We start from the raw sequence: 27,656 nt of genomic DNA, 5'->3' as shown, positions 1-27,656 counted from the left end.
CTTAAATGCGGCCAACAACAAAAAAATAAACCGGAATCAAATAAATAGGAATATGAGAACGTTGAAACAAAGTACATAGGTAACAGAACGCAGATGAAAGCACAGTTCACTTATATTAGGGAAGCCTAATGTCTGTATTACATTAACCGGCATGGCATTCCAGGCTTTAGTATCATTAATTTTAAAAAACTTACAGCGCGAACAGAGACGACGGATGAAGAAGAGGTGCCCATCACAAGCTTAGTATCATTAAGCTGCGATATTTTTTTTAAGACGCAGTCTTTTTCGTGTACGTGTGCCTTAGATGTGCAAACAGGCCGGGAGTATAACTTGAAAGGCGGCAACTAACATTACGAAACATTTATTTTCATGAACTAATCTTCTTTATACTGACCGATGGTAAATATAAGAAAAATCGGATTTGACAGGCTGTTACACTAGTACAGGTAAGATTATTAATGAAATGCTTTCTCTATTTACAGACTCTGTTTTTTGTGTCTGAAAAATCTACAGTGTGTGCCACAAAAATCTGCTAGAAAGCACACTTATAGTTCTTTCTCTACGCTTGACTATTGTGGTGGAATCCGCGATTGAGCGACAGTTAAGTTTTTTCTGGCATTAAAGCTTCCTCTCTCTCTCTCTGTCTCTTTCAGCTACGCTCTCAGCTACACTCTCACCAGGTGCTCGCCGCTGCCTCCGCTGCCGCTCAGGTAGTCTTTTTTATATCTGTTGATTCATGAGTCCTGCACATCGGACATGCATGCATTGACGCTCTGGGCGTCGCATAGTTGCATTTTACCTCACGCGTAATTACCACAGCCACTTCTAATCCACGTTTAGGTGTTGCTATAAAAGAAAACGTCCAGCTTGCTGCACTGAGCTCCGTTCTTAAAGAATACGCACTCGGTACGTTGGTTTGAAAAATTGGGACCGATTACTACAGAAAGAAGGGAACATGCAAGACCACACGGACGTGAGACAACGGAAGCGCCAGTGTCTCCTTCCTTCTCTCCTGCTGTGTTCGCGCTGCTGCTTGAGAAATATACTGTATGTTCCAACTAGCGCGGTTCTGTACATTAGGAAAGCACTATTTAAATGTTTTACGCAATGCTTATTTTTAATTTTTAATTCACCGGAAGCATGCCGCCTGTTATTCTATCATCATGTGCATCGCAACCTTATTTCTGCGAGACTATTTTTTGTTACTTTCCCCTTCCGTAGTGTGTCGGTTTTCTAACGCCAATTCTGATGCGTCAGCTGTGCGAGATATATGCTTTCTTTTCAAGGTTGAGTATGCCCCAGTCACTGCACCCAGAATGGCATAGTGCATAGTACGAGGAGGTGCTTCACCTGTCATCGCTATGCCTTGCAGCGAAGCGTCTTTAACTGCGTCTTTAATGGTAACCATGACGCCTTGTGCAATTTTCGTTCATCAACACTGCATCGCGTCATCTCAAGCGGAAGGAAAAGCTGGAAGGCGAGCTTGGACTTAACCTTAATTAACCTTACTGACGCATTCTATTCGGTAGGTGAGCGGTGAGATTAAGAAGTTAGCGGGGATACGGTGGCCTCAGCTGACACAGGGGCGGGCGGGTTAATTGAAGAGATATAGCAGAGACCTTTTTCCTGCAGAGGACTTAGTCAGGCTGATGATGATGATGATGATGATGTCGATGATGATGAAATCTTTCTTTGCTCGTTCCTGTGCAGCTCGCCAGCAACAAGACCGTTGCCTTGAACAACATGGTGATGCGCCAACACATAGTAAGCATGACAACGTCGTCAATCCACCTCATATGCGATCGTCTTACGACGTCACGTGTCATAAGCACAAATGACCTGCGCTAACGTAACATGACAAAGCATGCTACTCAAAGACAATGAGGTTTTTAGAGTAGAGTGTCTGTTTGTCGAGTGTGTCTTTGTCGAAAAGAGGGTCATATGCTGGAAATAACCTGTGCTGAAGTTTGCAGCGCTGATCGCTGCGCCGTAACACGCACCATTCAGTGATCTCAGGAAGAAGCCTTCTGGTGGATGAAAGTGTTTGGGGAGCAAACTCAATACTCAGTAGTCATAGATTGTGGCTCCGGCACCGCTGTTTGCAAAAGCTTGCTAGAGCTGAGTTGGTTTGCTCCCCTCTTATTTCTGTTGAGTTTATTCCGGTCCTGTCGCACTCATTTTGTCTTGAACCCACTGCAGTTGAATTTGGGTTTCAGATTAAGTGATTATCCTGACCATGCGTTGTGTGTCAGAGGTGCCTTGACTACAATATATTAAATTTTCGCCTCGCCTGCATACAGCATAAATGCGTCGACAGATTAATATCTGTAGGCTGATATTTGTTACCCTGGTTACGCAGGACAACCCCGACGATGATGGGGAGGAAGTAAGTATTTTTTCGTGCATTTATTTTCGCTTAATAGACAAAGAGCGTCGCGTTAAGGGCTCTTTACGTTGAAGTGAGTGAAACACACAAAAAAAATTGAAAATAGAGACGCAAAAAAAAAAAACGGGAAGAGATATAGCCTTCTCTATAATCTATAATGCTCATATCAGGCGTGATGAAGATAACTGTGCGAATCGTACACGGATCTAAGATTGTTTTGTTTGATTTTCGTTGGACTGAGGAGTTCAATATTCAGTCTATTTTAATGCAACTTATGTTCGAATTTGATGGCATCGAACGATTTTTACGCCACAGTCAGCTAGTAGACTACTCTTGTGAAACATTTTGGAACACCTACGTAAGGAACTTCAATCCTGACCTCTCGCTTTTTATTCTATCCCCCCCCCCCCTATCTCTCTCTCTCTCCCTCTCTTCCTTTCCCCGCTACAACAGCATGTCATACGGTTGGATCCGGTAAGCTTGTTTCGGTGATAGTATAGAGATATAACACGACGCTATTTGCGTTTCGCTACCGCGACCGAGTTCTTCGAGGTGCCGACTGCGTATGCGCAGGAGCCGTAGGTCCCCCCACACAAGCGGATCACGGTAGCAGATCGCGGCTCGCACTATGCTAAATCTCTCTAGTTACTAGATTCCTGTGCATGTTAAAAAAGAGCGATCTACACTTTTTTAGGCGTGGCCACGTACCACGCTTATGCTACAAGTTGCTGTTGTACAAATCAACCTATCTTCTTGTATGAACCAGACTTCATCCCCATTTAAGTTACGTTTTGTCACACTATCTGATTGTTATTTTTTGATCTCAGTTTAGTACATTTTGCGAGGAATATATTCTGCAGCTTTCCGAAGGCTTCGACGCAGCGATGTGCTCACAATCAATGTGGTTGTTAGAAACGACATTTCGCTTACCGCACTTTTAACAAGCTCCTTTTAAAACTTCCAGGACGTTATCATGTACCTGTCGTGCGGCCTATTCATCTGCAACGTCGTCATTGATGTAGGTACCTTCCCATGTCCAAGTTACCCGTCTGCACCGTATGCGACTACAAAAACAAAAAAACAAAAACAGATTTAATACATCAGTCCGTAATATTTTTGTCTGTGGTGTTAGTGTCTAGCAATTCATGCATATATGTCATATTTTTTTTTAATTTTTCATAGGTGTCCGCATAGAGACGGATTTTAGTTTCTTCTCTCTTTTTGTCTTAGTCAAAGAGTATCGCCGAACAATATGAGTTCATTGGCAGGTTACTTCTGCGCTCAGAGTATCTCTCAATATTCACAGATACTTCTTACATTAAAACTTGAAAACTATGTACCAGGCATTATTTTTCTTCCTCCTAATTATAAAAAGAAAATATTGTTCCTGGATATATTCTTGCCCGTAGCTACGCCACTTCAATTGGTGTAATAAAATCTAAAAGTTTCTAAGTGGGAACTGTCTTTCTTTTAGTACAGCCTTGTAACTTATTGGTCGTACTAAACCTAATGGTTACGCTTGACAAGCAAACAGATTGGAAACCGGTGCTTTATACATCCAATATCATTTCCATTACAAGGGATTCTGGACAATCGCGTATAGTTTCCTTGGCCACCACTATGCGGTGCATCGCTTTTAATGTTCGAAAATAGCGCGTTGACGTCATCCGTAACACGTAAGAAAGAGAATGACCGTGTGGCTGGAGAACAGAACATGATAGGACTCTACGCTTAGCCGCACTGGATAAGCGCTGTCCCGGATTCCTGCAGAGTAATGCTCCTTTCTCACGCGTTCCGTCATTCTCGCAAGAATTTATATACGGCCCATGGAATTTTACACCCCTAAAAGATTTCTGAAATAGTTGGCTTAAACGATTTATATTGTAGTGCACTTTGCCATTTCTGGTTTGGTTTGGTTTATGGGGTTTAACGTCCCAAAGCGACTAAGGCTATGAGAGACGCCGTAGTGGAGGGCTCCGGAAATTTCGACCACCTGGGGTTCTTTAACGTGCACTGACATCGCACAATACACGGGCCTCGAATTTCTCCTCCAAAGAAATTCAGCCGCCGCGGCCGGGATCGAACCCGCGTCTTTCGGGCCAGCAGCCGAGCACCATAGCCACTGAGCCACCGCGGCGGCTACTTTGCCATTTCTGTGTCCTCATAAAGTTACCAACGTAACAAAGTATTTTATATCCCGCGCAAAATTGAGCGCTGCAGAAATGTAAAAAAAAATTGAAAATCGCAAATTGTGGGGTTTAACATTTCGAAGGGACAGTTAGGCTGTGAAGGACGTCGTAGTGTAGGGCTGCGGATTAATTTAGAGCTACTGGGTTTTTTTAACGGGCGCTGACATAGCACAGAACGCAGGCGAATTTTTTTTTTTTTTGTATTTCGCTCCTTCGAAATACGGCCGCCGGGGCTGGATTGAACCCGCAACCCTGGGATCAGCAGCCCAACGCCAAAACCATGGAGCCGCCGTGGTGGGTTATTTATTTACAATACCCCTAAGGGCCCTCGTGCGAGGGTATTACATAGGGGGGGGGGGGGGGGGGGGGGGCGATACAATCATAAATATATGGCACAGGAATTTGAACAAAATACACGTAATAATGAATTAAAACTAGTAATGTACACAAATAATAACAACAAACAACGCAGAATAAAATACTCAGTAAATGCACATAATACAACAAAAATACCAAATCTGTTAGTCCGTGGTTTGCTTTAGCGAATGCTGAAACGATTGTGGGTTAACCTCAATAGCTATGTGTGATGGCAAGTTATTCCAATCTATTATGATTGGAATCTATTATTATAATGCGCTTGTCACGTGATTTTTTTTTTTTGTATTTCGCGGACTTTCTTTGGAGCTCGAAAAAACGATACACGTGAGACTTTATCTATCGTAAATAAATAGAATGGGGGTTTCTGAAGGTGCTCTCCAACTTTGTCATTTACATTTGCTGTCTGAAGTCAATTTTACGCGCTTAGAAAAAATTATCTTAATTTCTAATTAAATAACTGCGGAACAAAAAATTGCCTATTATGCGCAAACCGATTGGTACGTGTATGTAAGTGGTTTCCCTGACCTACCTCAAATATTTTATCTTTTAACCCTTGGCTAAATTTAGCCAGGATACCCTGTATAGCAAATTGTCTTTTGCAGCAAGAAACGACCCTATAAAACACGAATTTTGAAGCATTTTGCTGAATTTATACTTGAATTTGAGCTGAAGAAATATCGCCCGATTTTTCCGCTCTCACCCCCCGTCCTTTCTATTCCGAAAAAAATAATACCCGAAAATAAAGGACCCTATATATATACCACAGATCTCTTGGCTGAACAACTTGCGATGCGTTTGAAAGTACGGCTGTCAGTCAATCAAGGGATGATTCATAGTGAGCCTGCTAATAATATTGTTACGGGGTCCATAAAAAACACGCGACTGGAGGCTAGGAATACTATGCGCCCGAATAACGGACGCAGTTCACCCTGCCTGTTAAGAAAACGCAAGGAGGTGCTTTTCTGTACAGCGTGACTCCTTCACCAAGGGACAACTCAATCCTATTCCTTCTGTACCTGCATCTCTGCCCGCCTCGGCGGCTCTGTTGCTTTGACTTTCGACTGCTGAATACATTGTCTCGGGTTCGAATCTCGGCCGCAGCGTCCTTCATAGCCCATATGTGTCGCTTCGGGACGTTAAAGTGCGGGTTTATGCTACAAACAGATTTAGGCCGTAGAGCCGCTGACTGTTTTATAAAATTTGTGCTGTCGTATCCTGCCTCCGCTGATCTGTTTTGTCTCTCCGTGTCCTTTCCCAGGCTTTTGTCGTGAAGCGGCTCAGCGTGTACGCTGCCAAGATGAGCTCACTGCCCTTGCCCGGTTCCGGTTCCAACCAATAAAGGAGGGTGGTCGCGCGAATCGGCTCGCGCGGTGGCGAGTGTTGGGCGCCATTTACCTAACGTAATTCTTACTCCTGTCTTTCGGGGGCACGCCTAATTTCGTGCATGCGTTACCTCAGGCTTACCTGCGTGCGTAAAATTAGATAGGAGTAATGAGACTACATTGCTGGATTGCTGGAGGCTACACTGCTGGAGAGAAGGGAAAATAGCGGCGATGAAATAACAAGGCTTTCATGAGCATTCTTGGCGAACTGAAGAAATTGTACCGGTGTGACCAGCATCAGACCCCATTGTAAATATATGTGCAGAACACTTTTATCTTTTTGCATTATATGTGTAACTACTGTATTATTTCTGGATGTATGCGACGCCATTTTCAACCAGTGTTGCTTTAAATGCGTTTCGTTTTCGTCTCTTTTTTGTTGTGCATGTAACTATTGCGTAAATTTCGTTGCTAAAGTTTTATCCGGAGTTTGTCTGGCTACTTTATTTTCTGTATTTATACTTCATGGGCCCAAGTCTATACGAGAAGTCTAAGGACCCAGACGATTCACATGCATATTTTTCTGACTGCATCCAGCGAAATAAAATCGATTTGAATTGAAAAATGTTCCATATGGTTTAAGCGCTATGCAAAGCTGGGAAAAAAATATAAACCATGGCTCGCGTCGTGGAACGGTTTGCAGTTTTTGGAATGGTCGTCTGTACTTGTGTTGAGCGCATTTCATGGTCAGTTTCTAGTGGCTGGCCAGAGGGAGGTTTTTTATCAGAACTTCCCGAAGAGCACGTTCTGCGCATGTCTGGTGATTGCCTAGCGATGGAAACACGTCACAGCATTTTTGTCAGTGATTCGAAAGAAGATTGTGAGCGAGCTCAAGATCGAGGAAATCCACATCTGCTGGCGCCTGTGCAACATAGACCAGTCGTATTGTGATTTCTTTTCTAGCTGTTATCTTATTTGCTGGTTGTAATATAACCAAGCAGAGCTTTGCCGAAATTTAGGCAGTCGTGGATAAAAATAGTTTCTGTCGAACAAATTTTCTAACTTGCTTGAGTTCATCTCGAAAGCAGTGCAGTGCAGCATGTATCTTAGCATATTGTCACTTTGTGTTGACGGCAGGAAGACAGCGAAAAGTTCTAAATGAAAACTATTTATTGCGGTGACCTGCGCTCACAATGTACTTAATGACTCGGCGGCAGCAAAAACAAGCGTGCTCGGCGGTCGCCGAACAGAATGCCTGCAGTTCTTGGCCACACTCAATTTAAAGTTGGCAAGGAACCTTCGAAATAAGGAACCAAAAGCAGCTAACTACAATCTGGAAAATTATGGAAGCAGTTGTTAGTGCCCGCGATCAAACGAGATAAGTCTGGTGGCATCTGGCATCTCAAACAGAACGACAAAGCCGCCTGCCGGCGGCTTGGAGCATGAACGAACAAACTACAAAGATGCACGGTGATATTAGTAACAACCATATGCACCATGCTCACTAACCCCTTTTATGTGAACGTAGGAAGTTTTATTGAGCGAAAATTTTCGCAACCATCTCACCTTGGTGTTGGCCCATGGGAATACCATGGCCAACACGAAGAGACCGATGAAGGGGCCCGACGCGCTGCTGTGGACCACCATGATCAGCTGCGCATGCAGGGAAAGGGGGGGGGGGGGGGGGGGTAGGGAAGCGCGTTTGAACGACGTGTGTCCCGAGCTGAAGAAGCGCATTTACCGAGACTTCGTCCTGCATTACATGAACGTGTTGAGATATAGTATGTGTTGTTTTAGCTCACTTTTGACATGCTCAACCAGGAGTGGCCAAAATGCATGAGATGTAGGCCTCTGCTGTTGTTATAAACATGGTTTTAGAGGTTCTTCGATCACACGGCGCTATAGTCGTGTACAACTCAAGAAAGAAGCGGCTTTTCCCTGTTAAAAAACCCCCTCCAGCCAAAAGCGTCGAGTGATTCTCCTCCATGACCGACCCTCTTGGACCTGATTGAGTGAACTCGCAGGGGGTGGTAGATGAATGGGGAATAACCACGGCTTAATCGGATTAACCGCGGCGTCATGAAAATCGGTCGACGCCGTTGGCTGGAGGGTCTCCTTTGAGGGACATCTGCCGCTTCGTTCTTGAGTTGTACCCGACTGTAGCTTCCTGTTGCTGGACACACATGCTTACTCCGTATACCTTCTAGCCTTTTTGTTCAATCCCGTGCGCAGGACACAGCAGGATACAGATGCATCCACGCTTTTATCTAAAACAAACTGCCTTTGTTCAGTTTGGTGTCATAAATGACAACAAAACCTCACTTGCGATTCTCGTTTTTCGTTTTATTTAGAGCGTATTTAAACCTTGTATCAAATTTGTTTAAACGCAATTGGCCTGCGAACAATATCAGGCTCGCATAATAGATGCCGCACACCAAGAGGACTAAGAGTGAGCTGACTTACACGAACAGCTGAACTGATGTAGGGAACTGCTACCGCCAGTCCAGTCATCATGGCGCCGAAAAGAAACGCTGCGTAGGCAAAGAAAGGTGACAGAGTGGTAGTGTGGTAGTCGGGGTACTTAAGAATTCAGTTGGTTATTCAGAAACACATTGTGATACTTAGAGGTCTGATTGAAATCTATTTCAGCGGCAAGCGTAACATCGTCACGCCTTGCAGAGCCGACGATGTGAAAAATGTCGGCACGAAAAGATTCTAACACCCACAAAAAACTCTACGGTCTTCAAAGCCGTACTAATGCGACAGTCTGCCTGGCGCTATCCATGCGTGGTACATCTCTCCACTACGCACAGAATTCTAAGAAATTCAGGGTATTAAAATGGTGTTGATGGGCCCGTATGGAATTCTGTAGCCACAGGCCTCTCAGCTACAAACGGCTTCAGTTTGCCCGGTGGTGAAGTAATTGTGCCCTTCCTTGGTTAGTATTTATGGCACGGAGCATAGTCAGAAAATGTATAGCTTAGTGATTTTGTGCTGGTTCCATTGGAGGTAAGACGGAAATGCCCAGAACAGGCTGAGATGTGGTCGTTGTAGGTATGCGCGGTATACTCACCGAGAGACTTGATAGTCATGCTGGAGCAGCCCTCATTCATGACAATGAAGGGTGAGAGCACGTCCAAGAAGACGGAGGCGGAGAGGGAGTTGATAGCGGATGACACTGTGCTGAAAATATAAAATGCTAGAGCATGTCAAGAAATCCGCGGAGATTTGCGGCCTGTTGGGATAACATGAAGAGAAAATACCTTAGTGTGGCACTGACGACACCGGCGAGAAATAGTCCCGTGAGGCCTGAAAACGCAGTGAGCCTTTGGTTGATGTAATAAGGGATGATCTGGAAATGAACGAAGAAATATGCTTGTGCTCACTTTCGCGGCACATCAGGGAACGCAGCGAAAAGCGGTATAAATATGTAAATTTTGTACTGATTCCATTCCATTCTTATTTTTCCCTCCTTTCTTTATTGCCTGAACCGAAACCACGCGCTGGCTGTATATCACTCGGCTTGGGCGAATGACGAAGAGTGAACGCTAGACGAAGGGTTGAAGAAAAATGGAACGGAATTATTTTCACAATTGTTTTATTATCCCTGCCCACATTTTCGAGAATTTTATAGCTTTAATGATAACAGAATGACATGATAGTGCTAATCTCGATAGTGCTAATCGATTATCCTAGATTTATGCGCTCCAGGGGTTAATCTCTGGCAATGTGAACGAACTAATGGACGTACGTCGAATTAGCGCCGTGAGTCGACGCGTCGTTTAATCCCCTCGGCTTGCATTGCTGATACTGAGCCCCACAGTCCGGACAGATGCGTTCCCCTCGCGAAGCTTGACCCCTCCTCACCTCCTCGATGTTCTTGATGGCTCCGGACAGGAGCGGGTCGCAGTCCTTGTACCAGTAGACCAGTGCCATGGCCACCGCGGCCAGGAGGAACGTAGACACCACAAGGAGAGCGCTACCCAAGAAGGCAGTCCTGTTCAAAGTGGGCAAAGTGTAAACGGCTGCCAATTTCAAAGCGGTGGTTGTGAATTCTTCCTAAAGAGCAACTTAAACTAAATTTTACTTGCATATTAAGGATTCCAAAAGGAATCGAAACCAAGGAAAGCGCAGGGGAATGTTTTTTTTTTAAACTATAGTTCTCAATATTGAGGTATTAGTAAACACTTTGTAATCAAGGTGCGCTTATGCAACTGTGCGAACCCATATATCGCTAATCAAATACAGGAGATCCAAGGAGCGGTTCTCCTGAGCGCGACCGGTACGGCTTCCGCGAGCCGGGAGCGCAACGGCCGCTGTGGTTCACCCCGTCATCGTTTCTACGTATACGCCCTTTGACCTTATTATCGAACAGCTTCTACCTGTGTATTTTCTCCTTTGATGTCACAATACACGGTTTAAAATATGCAGCTTTAATTTTTTGTACTTTTCTTACTTGAAGTGCAGGAAACAAATATTCTTACAAAACTTTCTTTCACGATGGCTTATTTGTTTGACTGTGCATCTCGTATGCGGGGTGTGCGTGGCTTCATCTCCCAGTGCATCACCGTGAACCAACCCGACGTTTTACCGATGGGTGCAATCTTTTCCTGGCGTGGTGCTCGGTTTCTCTGGTGTAAAATCCTTGGAGAAAATGGTCTCTGGCCCCACCTCGTGAAGGCCAGACGCTTTAGACGTGGCGTTATTTGGTTAAGCTGCCTTTATGCTATTAAAAGGAAATAATCGTCTGTTTCTTTCTGTACAAAACCCTCGCTTCTGCATGAAAACGAAGTGCCATTTCACCTGCACGAGCAACGCATTTGTCGTTCTGCTTGTCCCTAGAACACGCAGCGTGTTTTCTTCGCGCTAAAATTCAATAATATAAATAAGCTTTCCGGGTGCAGCTTCTTTTGTTTAGCTATGTTTATATTTTTTATAAGAAACCGCTTTAGGAATTTTGCTTATGGAACCTCCCCTGTACATAGATAAAACCGCGTGTTTCTTAAGCAACGAAATACAATAAACTCTTTCCCTCTCTCGTACTGAGCGCACGCCTCGCTTGAAGTTTGCAAATAACTGTTCGGGGAGCCAGTAAGACAAGTTAGAACATCAGGAGAGAATGGCTGCTGGGAACGAAAACATCCCTCTGCCAGCCAGACGCACACCTGCCTAAAACACTGGCACGTGCAGAACTGCGATCCTATACCTCTGGGCGTCCTTGAGTGTCTTGGCGGACGCGTACCGCTGCACCACCATCTGGTCCATGCCCATGCGGTAGGCATGTCCGGCCAGCAGACCCACAGCGCAGGCCCACACGTTCTCGTCGTTGGTGAAGTCCAAGCGGGCCCTGCACAAAGCAACTACAGTTGTCGACAGTCAGTCTTGTTTTCCCTTGCTGACCCGTATGAGTATTCCGTGAAAAGGCGAGGCGAATTCCTCTGTGTTGATGAGATTTCGCTCGTTTGGCACTCGTAAAGGTTCACCGAGAAAAATCTTGGCGCGTCAACGTGAGTCGGGCTACCATGCAGAGAGAGTTGCGATTAGCACGATGTTCGCTTCAGTGTCGGTGAGTCGTGATTTACACACTTTGGATGCTGTTTTAAGAACAGATGAAATCTTCAAGTGTGTGACAGTGATTTTTTCTAAACTCGCAGAGAAAGCGGCGAAAGCGCTCCTGTAGTAATGTCGTTTAATAAAAAAAAACAACAAAAAAACATGTTACTCTTATTGGCCTGACTGACCCGTGTGTGAGACAGTTTTTGTAATCAGAATGTAAAAGGCGCGACGAGGAATAAAAGGGTAAAACAGCGGCTGCCTGTACGCATAAGAGACTTTCAATTGTTTCTATATAGCACTCTTTTATGTCCGTTGATGAAAGCCCCTTGACGTTGCAGCCATGGGCGCTGCCAGTGTTGCTATTGAAATACATCTTAAAGTGCATGTGCGCATCGTTTTTGCGAGGGCCTTACCAATGCCAGGCGCATGAATCGAAAGAAGAGCAGTTTCGGTGTAATGATGCCGAAGGGAACTGGAGAAGGAGAGCTTTTTACCAATGCGAAAAGAATGACAGGAGTTTTGACGTCGTTAAACCGAGTATGACGTGAGAAAACACTTGGTTTCGAATCAGCTTGACTATTGCCTAAACATTGGCTTGTCCTTCGAATTAACTCTAGTCTTGCCTAGACATTGCCTTATATTGTCCTCCAAGACCGAGAGAGGAATTTTAATGAGAGGAAAAGGAGGAGAGGTCGGCTGGTGGTAACATGGCCCTGACCTGCTACTCCAAGACAATTTCTTTTAAACTTCCGCACCACGTGACCTTCCCCTAGCCCAAGTCATTTCTTCTCAAAGATCAAAGGTCGTGGGTCTACGGCCAACGGTCAACGATCAATGGTCAAAGGCCGCGGCTTCAGAGACCCATCTGCTTTTTCAAGATTGTTAGTGAAGTAGTGCTTTCGTACTAAAAAAATTTCCCTCCTTTGCTTGCACCCGTCAGCATAATATACATGTGAAGAGGCCACAGATCGGTTGCAGAGTGTCTCCTTCTGCACAGCTTTAGCGTGCAAGTAAAGATCAAGAAAGCCGTGTAGTGACTTTCAAATGACCACCGCGCGAGGGAGAAGAGGGCTGCTCACTCCAGCAGGTAGGGCCTCACGTCGATGTCGCGGAAGGGCAGCAGCCGGCCGGACGAGGAGGCGTGCACCGAGTCGTAGACGATGGTGCCCAGGATGGTGAGCGGGCAGACGAGGATGAGGATGCCCTGCACGCTGTCCGTCCACACCACTCCTCGCATGCCGCCCTGGGGCGACACGGAGACGCCCGCCAAGGGCTCGCACTTTGTCCCCGCCGCTACACATGCTACGCAGGGACATGGGGGACAGGCTACGTCCAGTTTTTATTTTTTGTAAGAATCGATTCTGCCATTCTTTCTGGGTGTGTTGATCTTTTTTCGGCAGCAGGAAACATGGAATACTCTTCCGCAAGAAGTAAAATATGCTCAAAATTTTGCTCCTACAGCAAAAAAAAAAAAAAAGGTGCGTGCATACTGTAAGACAAACTTACTCAGCCAGCTGTGTACCTGATATTTTTGAACATGTACGATGTTTCTCGATATTATGCAATCGTTCCTTGTGATATTTTTTGTTGATTTTTAGAGTTGTATTCATGTACCGTGTTCTGCAACTTTATCGGCACAGGTTTTAAAAAATTCTCCCGCCACAACCGTTAGCTCGTTTGTGGTGAAACCGCGCACAAAGCTTCCTTATTGTTGTCCGTTTTAAGGCATAGTAAGTATAAAAAGTGGTACTTACTAGGTTTGGTCACGCGAGATGCGAAACAAGAAGCACCCGACCCGTGTTGAGATCGAGCCGCCGTCATCGAATTTCTGCCGAAAGATACTTGTGGCGCCATCTGGCATCGCTGAAGGAAAGCGCCGCGACGGAAGCGCCGAGGCGAGCGCTGCAACGAGCGCGGCGGCTTGCTTTGAATTACACCGTGCTTTGAATGCGTCGTTCGGGCCATGTCGTCTGCTTAAGCGCGTGAAATATTTTTCGGCCAACGCATTTTGGAAACTATCGTAAACAAATTAAATGACTTGACGGGGATTTACCAATAAAAAATATGTTCTCCATTGTCTCGTCGTATTTCTGCCGTCTGCTTTCGCGGCGCTTTCCTTCAGCGATGCCAGATGACGCCATAAGTATCTTTCGGCAGAAATTCGATGACGGCGGCTCGATCTCAACACAGGTGCTTCTTGTTTCGCATCTCGCGTGACCAAACCTAGTAAGTACCACTTTTATACTTACTATGCCTTAAAACGGACAACAATAAGGAAGCTTTGTGCGCGGTTTCACCACAAACGAGCCAACGGTTGTGGCGGGAGAATTTTTCAAACCTGTGCCGATAAAGTTGCAGAACACTGTATATGACTCTCTCCCAGCTGTTCCAGGTTGGGAATGTGCATTTGATGGAGTGCCTGTACGATTGTATTTAATTTTTTGGACCCATGACTAACCTATGGTTACGGGTACAGACCGTGTTATACACAGATTTTTTTGCGATTGCAAGCATAAATAAAGAATTTGAATTGACTGAGAGACGCCAACACTAAAGAAGGAATCCGTGATCGCTATGCGCGAAAAGTACTTTCCTGACAACCTAGTTGGCCATCCATGTATTTATAACTTCACCTTTTTTTAGCTTATGGAAGCTCCGTTTTCAATTAGAATGGAGCCTCTTTGTGGTTAGAACGCAGTCATAAGTTGATACAGGCCAATTTCAAATTGTCTTCGCTGTCTCTTTAATATGCATCGAAAGCGGCTGCCACAGGAAGATGCGGTTTGAGAGTGGAGTGCCATATGGAGAATTCGAATTGAGCATAGCGGATAGCACTTTGTTCTTTGGCCTCATGATGAACGTGTCGGGGCTGTGAGTGAATGTCAAGAATAGCTCTCCGCAATTTTAAATCTCCCTTCCACCCTTTGTTGTTTTTGTTTTTCGATTTATTATTTAAAAAAGACAAACGCAGAGCCTTTATTCAAACTTTGATTTTAGAAATCCTCGACTTAGTCTTAGGCTTCTTCGCTCGGAGAGCTAATATTTGTGTTCGATCCGTATATTACGGCCACCTGATTGCAGGTAGAAATAAAAGAAATCAAATGGTGACGGGTGACCGACATTGCAGTAATGAATCCGCAGCAGCAGGGGTGTGAGCTGCGAGACGTTCTAAGAACTGGTGTCAGCTGAAAAGCTATGCTGGGAAGATATGTTAAGGCTGTGCTCTGTATATTTTATGACTGTGTTTATCATGCGTTGCGTATAGTAAGCAAAAATTAGGCTTTGTCTGACTGATATTGCACCTATTACATACGACCCGCGCACCTGCACAACCGCTATTATTCTATCTGCTTGTTGATAGAATGTATAACTTTAAAATGAAATGTCATCAGGAGGCAGGGGTAGAAAAATAAACATGGAAAATCTGAGAAACATATTCACAATGCGTATTTCGAAGCACATAAATTTGTTCAGGGAAGTCGTGTACCGTTTTTGGCTATGTCATATTAAAATGTTTTCACAACCATGGCTCCCACAAGAACCCCGCCGCGGAACAGTTAGTGACTCTTCATAAGTAGATACAGAACACTGCTGAAAATTCATGGGAATTCATTCAATCATGAAGGTGATAGCCTTTTCCTGCCTGCCGATGCTATTAGCCTGAAAAAGAGTAGCATTTTTAAAAATATTTGGTAATTTCTTAGCCGCAGACAAGCGATCAGAAATGCATTTCTCTTCGGCATTGCAGACGGCAGCTGAAGGTTTCTTTGCAGCAACACTCCGATTTCTCGACCTTATGGTATGTAATGCAAAATGGTTATTCTTAGCTGAATCTAATGAGCGTCTACTCACCAGTGCAGTGTAGAGTGTACCCGATACGCCGATAGCCAGGGAACTGTACATCAGGGGCACGCCGAAAACTGGGCACAACGTTACGCGATTGCACATTAAGCAGTGTTCGGTTGATCATCTTCTCAACACTTACATGTGTGGCCAATCTAAATAATGCACGTTCGCTAGAAAACGTATCGAATTTTAGGCCTATTTCGGGAAACGAGAAAGACCGGAAAGATTTATTATAGTAGGCTACAACTAAAGAAAAAAAAACAGCAGTTGCTAACTCTGGGCCGCGACCCGCGGCGTCCTGTATTACTCCCCTGGCCAATCGCAACAGTCAACGAAATCAGCTTTTTAATGTTTGACTATATCGAACAATCCACGTATCAAAATTCAAGAGCTTATAATTTTTTTCTTGTGACAAGATTCTTGTTCAGGTAGCAAGAAACGTTTAAGAAGCGGACTACTTTTTCGTCGTGGAAGAATTCTGTGCGCGCAGGCTGAATGTGAGCGGAGCTTCACTGCAGACTTAAGTTGTATCCGACTATAGACCCTATACACTGTAGCGCAGCAAAAGACGAGGACACAAGAGACGAGAGACGAACACCACGAGCGCTCTTGTGTCCTCGTCTTTTGCTGCGCTACAGTGTATTGGAATTATGTACCAACAAGCCCAAAAAGCCACGCTACTGAACTATCGACCCTACTACCGCGCAGCGTTATATGACCTTCATAACTATCACAATCATAGAGTAGTGCATAACGTATAGTGTGGGGCTTACTATACTTGGAGCGTAAGCAGCTTATAGGCTATCATGCACTCGTGCAGTGGATGAGACGCATTACTACTCAAATATTGCGAATGAAATGGCGAAAGCTGGATAAAGTCCGGAACGAAGAGCTAATAACTGCAACAAACGGCTCTTGAACAATCCAACAGCAGAAGGCGCTGGCTTTCTCGAAGCTAGCGTGCTTTCATTCAATGCTTAGTATCATGAAGCAGTGTTTCTGAGTCTTCTGGTGCGGACATATGCGGAGCAGTTCTAAAGGGGTGAAAGTAGGCAGTAATAATAGGAACCAAACCATTTGCTCGGTTATGATCTTTTGTCTTTTCAATAAATTTGATTAAAATATATGGGCGTGGCGCATAGGCCGAGTATGCGTTTATAAACCCACGCTATAAATAAAAGTTTTCAACGTGGTGCAAGAGGGGCTTTTTCACAGAACCTTTCCGAAATTCAGCGAGAAATTTTCGCGTGCGAAGCTTGTCGTATTAAGTGTCAACATAAGCACGTATTGCTCACTTTTGTGTTAAAGTAGCATGGGGGGCCAGCTAGAACAAACGAACACGCACTCACATGTAGATATCGCAACAGCAGCCGCAAATATGCTGACGGCTCCTTGGATTTGCTGCACAAGAGAAGATCGTGCGCATGATTTAGCAGTGTTCACATAGCAATGTTCACGCGAGGCACACAACAGAGAGCTAACGGGTGATTAATGTGTTCGGCTTTCCGTATACAACAGGTATCAGATGACGTCACCCACTTCTTTCCAAAGGCATTTTGAAACTATTTGTATAGGCAGAGATTAGTAAGTGCCCACATTTTCATGCTTTTTCTCTTTCACCGTAACCTTTGAAAGCTTGTTCTGCAATGCGTCGCACATTTATGTTTCCGCACAGTCTCCTAGCGGCATTGTGCAGTATTCTTTCTGTTAATGCCCCCCTCCCACACACCACCCTCATTTCTCTCCTTTTTTTTAATATTTAAGAGCGGCTGTGTATTCTTTAAGCAACGAAATCTCGGCGGCAACTGTGGCCAGTAAGCCCGCAACTATGTGAAAAAGCTACGAACGAAAGCATCGACCATGGCATCTTGTCTGTTTGTGTCGTCTCATTCATTTGCACATCCGCGTTTAGATCCTCGGCATGTATAACAGTATTTTGGGCTTGCGAGAAACACGAACTGAATTACGCGAAGACAAGAGCAGGGAACGCATGATGGGGCCACGTACGTTGAGGATGAAGTAGACAACGCAGGCTGCGATGCCGACCTTGTTGCCGAACCGGAGCCGGATGTACTGCTCGGGAAGAATGAAGATAAAACGAAAACACCGTCAGTTGTGAATTTTATAGCGTGCTAAAGCATAAGACAGAACTAAGTTAATTTATCTCCGGAAAGTGATGCATAATCAAAAATACGCCAATGAGAAAATATGACGGGCAAGAGGAAGCGCTGTCTTACCGAAAAAAAAAATCATTGTTGGGTAATAAATTGATCTTTAAAGGTGCAGGGGCGCTAAACCCATTTTTATTTTTTTCGGCGAATCTTGGTCTATGTACAGTACGGCCGACTGTTAAAGGGAACATGAGATCCCGTGGTCTCCGCGCTTCACGAAGAGCTTCCGCTGAGAGATGGTGAGAATTTGCTTCCGACTTGCTGCGACTTGATGCGACTTGTGCTCCGATTAAAGCCGGCTATCGGTGGTAGCGCTTCGCGACGGATGGAGGCCACGCGATCGCATGTTCTCTTTAACGGTGGACCGTACTGTACAAACTAAATTTCACACACATGATCATTGTGCTATGCTAACGCTCTGCATGGGAAATTGGTTGCATGGATTGCGTGGATTGGCTGTAGAAAGCAGCTTGGCTCTAATTTTTGATCACATCACTGAGATTACCAGTAGCGACACGTGACAATACTAGCAACACAGCGACACGTTAAGGCCTATTCTACGGTACTTTCTAATACAAGTCAATTTCAGGCCAGCACTTCTGACACCAATTACTTAACTGCCGCCCATGGAACGTCCTAGGGCGATACCATCAACTTTCAAACGGTCATGCAGACATCCAGTTCGGGCTGTTCTTATGTCCGTGCTCGGTGGTAGGGAGCGGCAGGAGCTCCGGTGTGGCTGTTGTACTTTCCTACAGCCGCGCCGACAGTTTTTCGCCACTCAGAGGTCTTACGGCTAAATGCTGACACAGTGATCTAATGGCTTCCTGCCTCGGATATCAGCTTCCTGTCTCGATTTCAACACACCCCTACAACTGCCAGGCGGGTCTCGAGCTCTTTTGCGGACACCGTGGTTCATACGCATCATTTTCCTTCTCACCTGGAAGACGGAAGTGACGCCTAGTCTCCGCACCAGAGGGATGACGACGTACGCGATGAAGGGCAACATCACAAGCACGGGCACCGATCCCCAGAGCAGGTGCATCCCGTACGCGTAGAAGTGCGCCGTGAAGCCCACCAGCCCCGTGGCAGTCACCATGGAGGCGAGCACGGACAGCGCCAGCGGCAGTGTCCCGATGCTGCGGCCGCCCAGGAACTCTTCGTCCGCCTGGCTGCTGCTGCCACCGGCACGGTCGTCGGTGGTGCCCCCTTTGCGCTTTCTGGCCCAGCACCTCCTCAGCGCGAAGTAGAGGCCCGTGCCCAGGCTGGCTGCCATGAATGCCCCGAAGACGCCATATTCGACGGCCTTCTGCTGGCCCGAGGCCATCTTGCTGAAAAGAAAGGGAAGAATGCACAGAAAAGGTGGAAAAAGACTGTCACAAGGCTGACAGTCTTTCGGTATCGCGAGAAGAAGGGTAGATGAGGTATGATGTGTTCGATAACTCCATTAAGCATGAGTCATGAGCTTCTTTTCAAATAACAGTTTATAGCCCTGAAATTGCGTTCGTCACCTCGATGCGCCATGTCTTTTATTTTTTCTTCGAGCTAACTCCATTTCGAAATTGAGATTGAGAAACTACAGCCCCAGATAAAGTTCCGCTGAGGTAGGGAGAGGCATCATTTTACACTGTGTGGTAGTAGTCCAGCAAACCACTCTTTCCTTTCGCAGCGTGTACGTTAAGAAGTACCCCATATTTGTGAGGCGGCTTCTATACCAAGAATGTGAACGTTGCACATCGAACACACTTGCCGGACAAACAAAACAGCTCCAATATCTTGTACTGCCGCTCCTAATCGACGCAGCGTTGGCGTGCTTCCAGAAAGCTTTTAGGCAGAGCTGGATCACCAGACTTGGTATTCAGCAAATTTTCTCTCCTCTTTCTCGTAATGTTAAGTGTAGCGCACTCGCGTGCTGTCTTTATAATTACGAAAAATTAGCCATGTAATGCACTAACATACTGTCGCACTTAATGAGGGTGCATCCCTTGTTATCTCAGCCAACGAGTTATGAGCTGCTCTAAGCCTTACCCGATATGAACAGTAAGAAGATACCAGCTCTCGCGCTGCCCGGCTTACTGCGTCCACAAACCCGATCAGGAAAAAAATGCGTTATCAGTCATAAAATCCGTCCAATGGCTGGAGGAAAGCGTCATTACTTTCGGTCTTTCGGTAAAGGTTTCAACAGCTTCCAGCGCTATCGCATTACCGACACATAATGTAATTAGTGCCTCTGTGAATTTTTTAAATAGTAGAATGCGTGCACAGCTTTGTCCAGAAAAGCTGCGTCTAGAAGACATTCGCTGTGCAGTCAGCCTGAGATTCGCTGTTGTCATATTGGCAATACACGGACAAAGTGGTAATATTTTATTGTCTTAACTCGCTTCATCCTAGTAGCTCCCATTTGCTTATTCGTCCAGGTTTGACTACCAAGCAGCCAATGCAAATGCTACATACTCGTGCCTGAGAATGAACGCGGAGGATGTCCACTATTCTATAACCTTCCTGCTGTTCACGATGCAACAACATGTGTCCCGTACCATTCCTTGCAAGAGTATGAATGGCTTTCTTTCTTTTCCGTGTGCTTTTCGGCACTTGTGCGCAGTGAGACAAGAAAATTCTAATTTTCGGCACAGAATACGGCAGACATGGGCGTTCGTGACATGAGAAATGCCTCGGAAGTTGCGATCGGCATTGCAAACTTCAGCGCAGGATTAAGAAGGAGCGTCGAAATTTTTGGTGACGTGTTTCGTCGGCTACGCGCCTTTAATTAAGCGCGCTAAGCACAGAATGTTTGCCGTACATCGAGCCGCTTAACTTTGACCTTTACAGTTTCGCCGCTCTTTCATGAAGTCTTGCAAAAGTCCCGTGTGCAACCGGGTCACCGCACGCTCGGTATGTCCTTAATGCCTTATTTTAAACTCGACATTCGCAGCTCATCGCTGCATGTTATTTGTGCGTGGCTGAAGCATTCGCGACATGCTCTTTATAAAACATAAAAAAAAGAATGCTGTACTCTCTTCACAGCGCTCTGCTCGCGCTTAGAATGCGACACGCCACAAACAGCTTTCACGCTTCGCTGAACAGACTCGATTTGACCTTGGATATCCTCGATCAAGTGTTACTCGCACGGAGTGACGTCATCTGGTGCAAAGGAACATCATCCATGACGTCGAGGGAAAAAGTGTTCCGGTGGTGAGCTGAACTTGCATGAGCTGAAGGTGAGCAGCACTGACATGAACATGAACACGGAAAGGAAGGCCTTTCCGTATTCAGCATCACTTCATACTTATCGAACTCCGTTTTGGTATGCGGAAGTGTAGTAATGTAAGTGGCATGACGGACCCAAGCGCTGGTGACTATACGGAAGCTGCTCACTCAAATTAGCAACTTTTGCTGAGCGCAAAGATAGAGAGAGAGAGAGAGAGCAGAATAATTCAGGGACAAAACGCAAGTTAGGAGAGTGGGGGCAAAACGCGGCATGGGGCAAAAAGTGACATTTTAGTGCCCCCTAACAAATGAGCAATTATATCAACTTTATATTCCCGTGCTATTAACCGCCACATATTCACTACAAGTGAGTCCACGTTTGACCAGATTGGCTTCTTTAGGTAGAAAAAAAAATGGCAGTGGGTTAGCTCAGCTAGGCCAGGACATATACGTAGCAAAGGTAGCTTCATCTACTGGCATTTCGGAAGCGACACGCCGTCGTTGTCGTTCAGCAGCTTGGCGGCGTCTCTTCGTGAGACGTTCCTCTCGTTCTTCAGGCGTCTCGGCCACCCGCTTAGCCTTTCTTGCCTCGTTTTCACGCTGTCGGCCGGCCTTGTACCATGCGACGACTTCTCGATCGGAAGGCTCAATTTTACGCAGCCTGTACTGCTGCCGTGACGAGCACGGCCGCTCTACTTCCTCCATGGTAGCGTCTGAGGAGCGAGCGCATCGCTTCCGGCTTATATTCCAGCTGCGCTGCGCGACTCTGCGCGTGCGCAGTGCGGCGCAGCGGCTGCGGCGCCATGGTTGCCATGGTAACGGCGCATGCGCAGTAGTGGTCTTTTGCGGGCACCGCGAAATGTGCTCTTGCTAGCATAGTGTAGCTTTCGCTACAAAATTGCGAAGTGAGCCTTAATGAACGAGAAAGTGGTCGAAAAGACACGAATTTTTGCCCGCCTGATTTTTCAAGAGTGTGCAGCTCGATCAACCTGGCATCCTAGATTAACGCAAGCGTTTAGTTATTACAATTTGTTATTACGTAAATTTTAAGAATTTTTAAGATTTAAGTTTAAGAAGATTGAATTATTTTGGCAGCAGACTATATATGGGGCTAAACACGAAGTTGTGATATTCTGTTGAGACTAATGAAAATTTAATAGTTTTATTGCTTATTGGAGGCAAATGGCCAACGGCGCTTGAAATGGTTAAGGGGAAGTCAATGAATGAGGCCTTTGGCTTGCACTGGACGTAAGTGGGCAAATGATGATGACGGGTTATAAATAACATCAGCTGCGTATACCAAACTCTGGTGAAATGAATTTTTGAACGGTAAAGAGTTTATGAACGCAATTAGTTTTTTTATATATTGTAAGGTTTCACTATAACAATGAATATATCCGCCCATATCCCGTCAACAGGCTTGCACTTTTTAACATTTTAACTTGTTAACATTAACATTTTTGCTATCGTCAAAAGCGTTCCCCATTGGTTTTCTATGGCAGTCTTAACTGCTCCATGCGAGTCATGGAAACACTTTAAAAGTAAGACTTCTCTACATATCGGAAGAATGTACCATTACCTTCAATATTTCCTTAAGAGTACCTTAGAGTTTTTCAATATTGATAATTTTTGCTAGAAATGTTGCGCATGTTTCAATCTGCATCTCTTTCTCTGTGCCTGCCAATCTTTATTTATAGCGATGCAACTTTCTTCGTCATGCCATGATACTCTAGTGCCCGAAAGTATGAACTTAGGCAAGACGTAATACAAATGTCCAGATCACGCACGAATTATGGAGATCGCAGGTTATGCACACAAAACCAAGTCTACTGAATCAATATCCTGTCACTTCTGAAATACTATCGGCCAATCCGTCACAACACGAAATCAAAAAAGCATTGAACATATGTAACTTAAGTAGGTATTGATGAAGCTGTCTTATGTCATATGTATCCTATTTTGTTCTGTACAAAGTCAAATAATACTTTGAATTTGTAAAATGCATTTAGCGGTACATCCTCATTTTTATTTCATCTGACTGATTTATTTCGTTTGTGATGTGCATAAGCAGGCATTCTCCTGTATTTTTCATCATGACTTATTGTGTTTCTTGTTTAGTTTAGTTTAGTTTATGAGGTTTAACGTCCCAAAGCGACTCAGGCTATGAGGGACGCCGTAGTGAAGGCCTCCGGAAATTTCGACCACCTGTGGTTGTTTAACGTCCACTGACATCGCACATCACACGGGCCTCTAGAATTTCGCCCTCATCGAAATTGAGCCGCCGTGGCCGGGATCGAACCCGCGTCTTTCGGGTCAGCAGCCGAGTGCCATAACCACTGAGCTACCGCGGCGGCCATTGTGTTTTTTGCATTCTGTTGAAAATATGTTATACATACATGTTCAATATGTATTGTACCTACAATATCGCTCTTATGACTTGCTTGTATTGGATTACAAGTGTTATCAATCAAATTCTGAAAGTAGTTGCCACTGCTGCTGAGGGTTGGATGGCTTCGTTACGATTGAAACCGCCTTAGCCTAGTAATCAAGGACCAATTTTGTGTAATTTTTCACCTCAAATAAAGGCTACTGCTATCTAGGCCTGTGCGACAGCTCCAAGTGCTTCCGCAGCATCACATACTAACCATGCCGATACATTTCTTCAGAAATCAGCTACACGCGGCATATGCGGCGTTTCACTTGCAGTGGCATTTTGGACCTTCTCGCCGACTGAAGTATGGCATGCAGTTGTTTCTACGGACTGTTGTAAATAACTATGCAGAAAAAAAAAAGGTTTCAGGCGATACAAAAAGAGTGGCATTTAACACTCCGGCGTCTTCTACTGATGTTTGTCGACATGTTGTTGGCCGGCACAGCATTCCTCACTGGCCAACAAAACGGCTTGTTCAGCTTAGGTCAACCAACAATAAAGGCGTTTATTAATGTGGGCGTTGAGAGAAGTATGAAAAATTATATCGCCTAGCCTGTGCCGACAACACGGAGCATTTCTAGAGGCGGTCGACCCTCAGTGCACTCACACGCACACACGCACGCACTCACTCACTCACACGCACTCACTCACTCACTCACACGCACGCACGTACGCACGCACGCACGCACGCACGCACGCAAGCAAGCATGCACGCACGCACGCAAGCAAGCAAGCATGCACGCACGCACGCACGCACGCACGCACGCACACATGCACCCAATCTGTTCCATCAACTGTGCTCCATTTCGCAAATAGTATGCAGCACTGTGAAAGGTAGAACTCTCTCGTCCAGTCAGGACTGCAAATAGTCCCTGAAATATTTGAGCGGTCTCCTCGTCGGAACCAGAGCATACAACCCTATAGAAAGGCAAGAAAAGCGTCTGAGGAGGGAAAAAAAAACAAAACACGGAAGACGGGAAAAGGAGTAGGTAGAACCTATGTTTACGGATATGCGAATTTAGTTTTTCGAAACCGAATCAAATACGAGGAGATTGGCTTCGCTACCGAATTGAATACGAATAGCGTAGCTTCTGTGCGGACTCAATCGAATACGAATCGAATAATCAACGAACAGATGCGAGTACGAATCGAATATTTCTGTGGTAATGGACTGCGTGAGCGAATATTCATGCAAAACGAATATTCATGCGAAACAGTGAAGCGCTAGGGGGGGTACTGTAAGTCATGCAGTTGGAGCTGTACCTGACGAAAAACGCAACACTGATCTCCACAAAAGGACACGCAAAAAAAATTCGGTATATCACCTCTATGACTGTCATAATGTGCGCATAGAAAACTTATGTTTTGCTGCCGATGAAGGAAGCGAATCATCATCATCATCAGTCCGACTACGCCCACTGCAGGACAAAGGCCTCTCCCATGGCTCTCCAGTTAACCCTGTCCTGTGCCAGCTGCTGCCACCCTGTTCCCTTAAACTTCTTAATCTCACCCACCCACCTAACTCTCTGCCGCCCCCTGCCAGGCTTTCCTTCCCTTGGAATACCGACTGTTACCTCTAAAAACCATCGATAATCGATTATCTTGCTTCTGCAACACACGCCCTGCCCAAGCACATTTCTTCTTCTTGATTTCGACTAGAATGTCGTTAACCCGTGTTTGATACCTGGCCCAGTCTGGCCTCTTTCTGTCTTTTAACATTATATCTATAATTTTTCTTTCCATAGCTCGCTGCCCTGTCCTTAACTTAAGTTGAACCCTTTTCGTTAGCCTCCACGTTTCTGTCCCATAGGTGAGTACCGCTAAGATACAGCTCTTATATACTTTTCTCTTGAAAGATATTGGTAAACTGCCATTCATGATCTGAGAACTAGAACCTGCCTCATGCGCTCCACCCCATTCTTATTCTTCTTGTTATTTCTCTCTCATGATCCGGATCAGCGGTCACTACCTGCCCTAAGTAGACGTATTCCCTTACCACATCCAGCTCCTCGCGACCAACTGTAAACTACTGTTCCCTTCTGAGACTGTTTAACGTTAATTTGGTTTCCTGCACATTAATCTTTCGACCCACAGTACTGTTCTGCCTGTCTAAATCATGGATCATGTTTTGCAATTCATCTCCTGTGTGACTTAGCAAAGCAATGTTATCAGCGAATCGCAGTTTAAAACTCTAATCCCCAACTGTTCCCAATCCAGGCCTCTGAATACCTCCTGTAAACAGGCGGTGAATAGCACTGGCGAGATCGTGCCTTCCTGCCGTACACCCTTTCTTATCGGAATTTTATTGCTGGCTTTGTGAAGGACTATGGTAGCTGTGCAGTCATTATAAATATCTTCCACTATTTTCACATAAGACTGTTCTACACCCTGATTCCGCAATTCTTGCATGACTGCTGAGGTTTCCACTGAGTCTAACGCTTTCTGTTAATCAATGAAGGCTATATATAGGGGCTGGTTATATTGTGCACATACCTCTATCACCTGATTGATAGTGTGAATATGATCTATTGTCGAATGCCTTTACAAAAGCCTGCCTGATCATCTGGTTGGTTGAAAGCTAAGGCTGTCCCAACTTTATTAGTGATTCCCTTAGTAAATACCTATTGGTAACGGACAGTGGGCTGATCGGTATTTAATTTTTCTCAAGTCCCTGACGTCTCCTTTCTTATGAATTACGATAATGTTAGCGTTCTTCCAAGCTTCTGGTACGCTCGAGGTCATAAGGCATTGCGTATACAGGGTGGCTAGTTTTTCGAGCGCAATCTCCATCATCGCCTCTCGCTTCATCACCTCCGAATCGCCATGTTTGGAGAGGTCTGCACCCCTCCAAAGAAAGAGAACAAACCGATTTTTAAATTTACAAACGACTTTGAATGAATTTACTAAATTTATTTGTTTAGTTAATAAAATACTTAATAAATTTTTGAATTCCAATGCAAGCTACTGTATGCAAACTTGATACGCAAGCCAGTATTTGCAGCTTTTGGAAGCTACAGCTTATGAAGCCAACTCTCGAACACCAGTGGCCTTCTGCAGTGCGTGCAGAGAGAAGGAATATGCCTATGCAAGCGTGAAGGAGATGTTGGAGACTCGTGAGATATGAAAGCACTTATACCTATCTGGAACAAATAGCGGGGTACTAAAATTGTCGTTAGCAGAAGTGGTACCCAGCCTTTCTGATGTCACCTTCAAGCTTTCCTCACATGCCGCGAAATAGAAGAAAGGGCCACCCGGCTCGAGTGCCTAGTGCCCTGGTGGGCAGCCAAAAGTGCGACTCTCCTTGAGGATTTTGGGCTTTTGGTTTTTCACAACTGCTCGAATTTATCCCCAATGAATGAGTGAATGAATGCACCCACCCAATCAATCAATCAATCAATCAATCAATCAATCAATCAATCAATCAATCAATCAATCAATCAATCAATCAATCAATCAATCAATCAATCAATCAATCAATCAATCAATCAATCAATCAATCAATCAACGCTGCATTATGTATGAAGGCTCCGTAGTGGATCGCCTGTGGTTTCGTTCAAAGTTGGTTCAAATTTTATCACTCATGTTTCGCGCAGCCTAGATGTGGACATTTTGACGACAGCATGGGGCCTGAAATCTCGGTCACGTCAGAAGCACGTCACAGCCTTTAACATGATGCTGCGGCAATTACACTTTTTTTGATCACGCCTATAGCCTGAGGGGAACTTTGAAATCAGAGGAAGAAAAGTTAATAGCGAAACAAATTTTGCAATCACATTATAAAATGCCTTCACGTACGTCATTAAGCGACTCAGAAGACAAAGTGTGTGAAGGAAATGCAGTGGTGCATCGAAGTGCATCTCCATAAAACTTGAAAACGAAAAGGAAAGAAACTCATTGATCAAGTGGGACTGTATACACCTTTTATCGCATGAGCACTGGTATTTTGGACTGGGGCGTGAATGGGACGGGGCGGACACATGATGACGGAGATGGCATACAGAGACCATACCTGTCAACCAAGAAAGTGCACCTGTATCCCGTCTCCTTCGAAACTGTCTCCCTTTCTGGCTCTCGTCAGCCGTCGACCTTTCCTTGTGGGCGTTTGCACTCGATCTCATAAGGATTGTAATCTATGTCGCATACTTTTCATCAGAGCCGCCGTCTCTCAGC

At 45.1% G+C, this 27,656-nt stretch overlaps 2 protein-coding genes across 3 annotated transcripts in view; one reads left to right on the top strand and one right to left on the bottom strand.

The window, feature by feature from the left end:
* The window catches only part of LOC149342231 (sodium-coupled monocarboxylate transporter 2-like), a 52,286-nt gene extending 24,630 nt beyond the window's left edge, over positions 1-27,656 (bottom strand). The window contains exons 1-12 of one of the 2 annotated variants that reach the window (XM_089544559.1): positions 27,496-27,656; positions 18,789-19,179; positions 17,685-17,750; positions 17,027-17,078; positions 15,684-15,751; positions 12,911-13,074; positions 11,482-11,622; positions 10,143-10,272; positions 9,539-9,627; positions 9,349-9,458; positions 8,739-8,806; positions 7,842-7,928 (exon numbers count right to left, since the gene is read on the bottom strand). In XM_089544559.1, coding sequence (XP_089400685.1) covers positions 7,842-7,928; positions 8,739-8,806; positions 9,349-9,458; positions 9,539-9,627; positions 10,143-10,272; positions 11,482-11,622; positions 12,911-13,074; positions 15,684-15,751; positions 17,027-17,078; positions 17,685-17,750; positions 18,789-19,175 — 1,362 coding nt within the window. In that variant the 5' untranslated portion in view covers positions 19,176-19,179; positions 27,496-27,656. The remainder of the gene's footprint in view (positions 1-7,841; positions 7,929-8,738; positions 8,807-9,348; positions 9,459-9,538; positions 9,628-10,142; positions 10,273-11,481; positions 11,623-12,910; positions 13,075-15,683; positions 15,752-17,026; positions 17,079-17,684; positions 17,751-18,788; positions 19,180-27,495) is intronic. The other variant, XM_089544560.1, reaches the window with a different exon arrangement.
* Positions 1,663-6,894, top strand: LOC149342232 (uncharacterized). Its single transcript, XM_089544561.1, has 5 exons — positions 1,663-1,764; positions 2,360-2,386; positions 2,840-2,860; positions 3,351-3,404; positions 6,212-6,894. The coding sequence occupies exons 1-5, from the start codon at positions 1,744-1,746 to the stop codon at positions 6,290-6,292; spliced, it is 204 nt and encodes a 67-aa protein (XP_089400687.1). The 5' UTR covers positions 1,663-1,743; the 3' UTR covers positions 6,293-6,894.

This window comes from Amblyomma mixtum, chromosome 5, assembly GCF_055824585.1.
Source record: "Amblyomma mixtum isolate Tamu chromosome 5, ASM5582458v1, whole genome shotgun sequence".
Classification (NCBI taxonomy): Eukaryota; Metazoa; Arthropoda; class Arachnida; order Ixodida; family Ixodidae; genus Amblyomma; species Amblyomma mixtum.
The sequence above is the reverse complement of the archived record's forward strand: the minus strand, read 5'-3'. Positions and strand labels throughout refer to the sequence as shown.

Excerpts from the sequence above, each read along its gene's own strand:
- LOC149342232 (XM_089544561.1), top strand. The coding sequence starts at position 1,744 with ATGGTGATGCGCCAACACATA. Across the intron at positions 1,765-2,359 it reads TGGTGATGCGCCAACACATA|GACAACCCCGACGATGATGG; the intron begins GTAAGCATGACA and ends CTGGTTACGCAG. Across the intron at positions 2,387-2,839 it reads CCGACGATGATGGGGAGGAA|CATGTCATACGGTTGGATCC; the intron begins GTAAGTATTTTT and ends CCGCTACAACAG.